The sequence below is a fragment of the Rosa rugosa genome, chromosome 1 (assembly GCF_958449725.1).
Source record: "Rosa rugosa chromosome 1, drRosRugo1.1, whole genome shotgun sequence".
In the NCBI taxonomy this organism is placed as follows: Eukaryota; Viridiplantae; Streptophyta; class Magnoliopsida; order Rosales; family Rosaceae; genus Rosa; species Rosa rugosa.
Window position 1 is genome coordinate 44,483,571 of NC_084820.1, and position 3,678 is coordinate 44,487,248.

At 39.0% G+C, this 3,678-nt stretch overlaps 1 protein-coding gene across 1 annotated transcript; it reads left to right on the plus strand.

Moving 5' to 3' along the window:
- The first annotated feature begins 243 nt into the window (after window positions 1–243).
- LOC133738424 (putative UPF0481 protein At3g02645) lies at window positions 244–2,237 on the plus strand. The gene has a single exon (XM_062165964.1). The coding sequence runs from the start codon at window positions 367–369 to the stop codon at window positions 2,041–2,043; it is 1,677 nt and encodes a 558-aa protein (XP_062021948.1). The 5' UTR covers window positions 244–366; the 3' UTR covers window positions 2,044–2,237.
- The last annotated feature ends 1,441 nt before the right edge of the window (window positions 2,238–3,678 follow it).

A 3,678-nucleotide genomic window follows, 5' to 3' on the forward strand; every position in this document is an offset into this window, starting at 1 on the left:
GAGCTTTCATCCCACAGGCTTCTCTTAGCTACACGTAACTTGTAAAGCAAACAACGGAAGTATCATACTATGAATTAGTCCTTGTTGCACAAAACCCTCGTGCACTCTCATCACCAATAACATTAATTGGTATTTGGTGGTAAACAAATGTCAGAGTGGGTATGAGCCACGTGAAGGACAGTTTTCACAAAAAAGAATTAGCCCATGAGGAAAACGCATTTCCAGTAGTTTAATGGCCATCGCACTCGATTAAAGTCATTAATCACAATATTTATGGACTTCTACTCAATTCAACGTCCTCACACCTCAATGCTCATCAGCAACCGTTGCCAAATTTCATCCCAAGGTTAGAACAACAGCCTAAACATGTCTTCTCTCCAACCAACATTCTCTTCCAAATCCAGTTCCAACTTCAATGAGCTTCAATGGGTGATTCAAATACGAAAAACCCTAGAGGAGGAGCTCGAGGAAGATGGTGAAATCCTTGTCTCCATTTTCAACGTCCCCAAATCCCTCTTGGCTAGTGACCCGGAATCGTACACCCCTCAAGAGGTTGCAATCGGTCCTTACCATTATTGGCGTTCGGAGCTGTATGAGATGGAGAGGTACAAAGTGGCCGCGGCTAAACGAACCCAAAAGCAGCTCCAAACCCTCAAATTCCAGCACCTTGTTAACCAATTGACGAGGTTCGAGCCGAGGATTCGTGCTTGTTACCACAAGTACTTGGAGTTTAATGGTGAGACTTTGGGGTGGATGATGGCCATTGATGCTTCGTTTTTCCTCGAAATCCTCCAAGTCTATGCGGTCCAAGATGGGAAGACTTTGACAAGAGTTTCTTCAAGGATGGCGCATTTGGTTGACCATGCAGGAAAGAAGTCGGCGCATCACGCAATCCTTAGGGACTTGGTGATGCTTGAGAATCAAATCCCATTGTTTGTGTTGAGAAAAGTGTTGGAATTTCAGTTTCCCACGTTGGAATGCGCCGACGAGATGCTTCTTTCCATGTTTATGGGATTGTGCAAAGAGCTCTCACCATTCAAGATGAATGATGAGGACTTGCAGAAGATCCAAGTCTCCAGTTGTTGTCACTTGCTAGACTTTTTGTACCACATGATCACCCCCAAGTTAGAAGCTGGGCCGTCGGAAATCACAGAAGCCGAGGGTGGGGAGGCCACACCACACAAGGGAAAATCATCAGATAACTCGAATTTCGTCAAACAATTTCTGGAGGAGGTATGGAAGCTGCTTTCGAAGTTGAATAAAGGTCCAATACGTCTTCTGAAAAAAATTCTAATATCTGGACCCGTAAAGGTGATATTCAAATTGCCTTGGACTATCCTCTCCAACCTTCCTGGATTTGCAATTTTGAAAAAACCTCTCGAGTCCTTATTTTCCTCCCAAGACAAAGAAGCAGTCAAACCCGAAGATGAAAATTCGAGCAGTGGCATTAGTAAACCGCCCTTGATAGAGGAGATCACTATTCCATCTGTCTCTGGTCTGTCAAAATCCGGTGTCAAGTTCTTGCCTGCAAATAGCATTTCGAGCATCTCTTTCGATGCTAAGACTTGCTCATTTTACCTCCCGAGTACTAGCTTAGATGGGAACACAGAGGTGATCCTGAAAAACTTGGTGGCCTACGAAGCATCAACTGCATCGGGGCCATTGGTTTTTACTCGCTACACCGAGTTGATGAACGGGATCATAGACACCGAGGAGGACGCCAAGTTGCTTAGAGAGAAAGGTATCATCTTGAACCGTTTGAAGAGTGATGAAGAAGTGGCAAAGCTGTTCAATGGCATGAGCAAGTCCATTAGATTGACCAAAGTGCCCTTCTTGGATAAGGCAATAGAAGATGCCAACAAGTATTACAATGGTAGATGGAAGGTGAAGATGAGGAAGTTTTTTAAAACTTATGTGATTGGTTGCTGGCCAGTTCTGGCTTTGCTCGCTGCCATTTTGCTCCTGCTCTTGATGACATTGCAAGCATTTTGCTCAGTATACAGCTGCAGTCGCATATTTCATATCAACACTACCACAACTTAGTGATTTGATTAGCCGTATTAATATCGTTGTCATCTTGCTCATTGACGACCCCTCTTAATTTGTGCTGTGGAATCGAAAAGCTTGAGAATGGTTTGGTTTGCTTTCTTACTTTAGTTATTGGTTTTTTGAAGGGATTGCAATGATCAAAAGATTGTAGTGCTTATTTCTTTATTGTTCGATTCTCTTTCTCTTTTCTCCGGTGAAGTTAGTGATTGTAATGATGACAAAGGGCATCATATGCTAATATGGTCTATGCATGACTCTTTGACCTTCTGCCATCTTAATTTAACTTCGATATTGTTAATGACAATTTGAACTCAACAACGTCAACATATGTACGTAAATTTTTGGTTTCCGAGTTCAGTAATTTTATAACATGATCAGAGCTTATCAATTAAGAGAGAATCTTGCGTAGGGCACCCGCACGGACACATGGTGGGGCGGGCCAATCACCCCCCAGCAGGGGGGTGTTTTGGGTATTTCAATTCAGGGAGCAGGGGCAATTTTGGAAAAGATGAAAAATTTCCTCTCTTCTGATTGGTGGGCCGTAAAGACACGTGGTGGGGAAACCCCCACCTAAGAATTTCTCATCAATTAATTATAAACTGAATTTGAAATTAGGTTCCGGTCTCCATGCCACTTCTTCATTACTCAGCAAAGAGTAAATTATAATTCTTTCACTTACATAACTATGATATACTATGATATTTATATCTGAGATTAGATCACTTTTAATTTCTTTGCAAATGTCCAAGAAGATAATACACAGTTGAGAAGATAATTTATATATACTAAACGTTGTTCAGATATTTTTTTTTTTGATGGAACAGGTTGTTCAGATATACATGAGATTTTTCATATATATATATATAGGCTGCTTTGGATTGTACTGAGAATTTGGTGCAAGTTGGGAATTGAAATCTCCACTCCATGCTGGTACACGTGTATCCTTGATTTGATAATCGCAAGCGAAATGGATTTGCAATTAAAAATGGCCTAGCCAACATGTCAGACCAAATAATATATAAGAAGTTAAGAACCAGCATATGTAGAACTGGCAACATATTCCCAAAGTATATATGACAAATAAACAGAGCTTCGATCATTTTCTAAAATATTATAATGATACTACTTGTGAGAAGAATTTTTTTTATAATGAAGTGAATAAAGAGACAAAAATATTAGGTCGTTCAAAACCTGAAAATACAAGAAAATGACTATTATAAAGTTTGGAAAAATTCTACGGTACATACGTCATACACACAGTTTCAGATATGACAACAAAATTTATTAATTTATTGTCATTGTGGTAACGCAAGTCATTTTTTGTGTAATCTTAGTTCTATTTGAGATATTTATTTCATCTAGGACATTGTTACAAGTTGAAGAATAATTTATTGTTAATGTTGTAATTTTAGTTTAATTATATGTCGATAGTGTAAAATGAATGTGGTGATTTCGTCGTCAAGGAAATAATTTTTGTTCAATTATATTGTAATTTTAGTACAATTAAATGTTAAAAAAAATATACAAAAAACATCACAGTACAATAGATACGTATGTAGGAAAAAATACAATATAAACCTGACATGAAATTTCAGAACCATTACATGAAGCGAATCATTACACCACAGG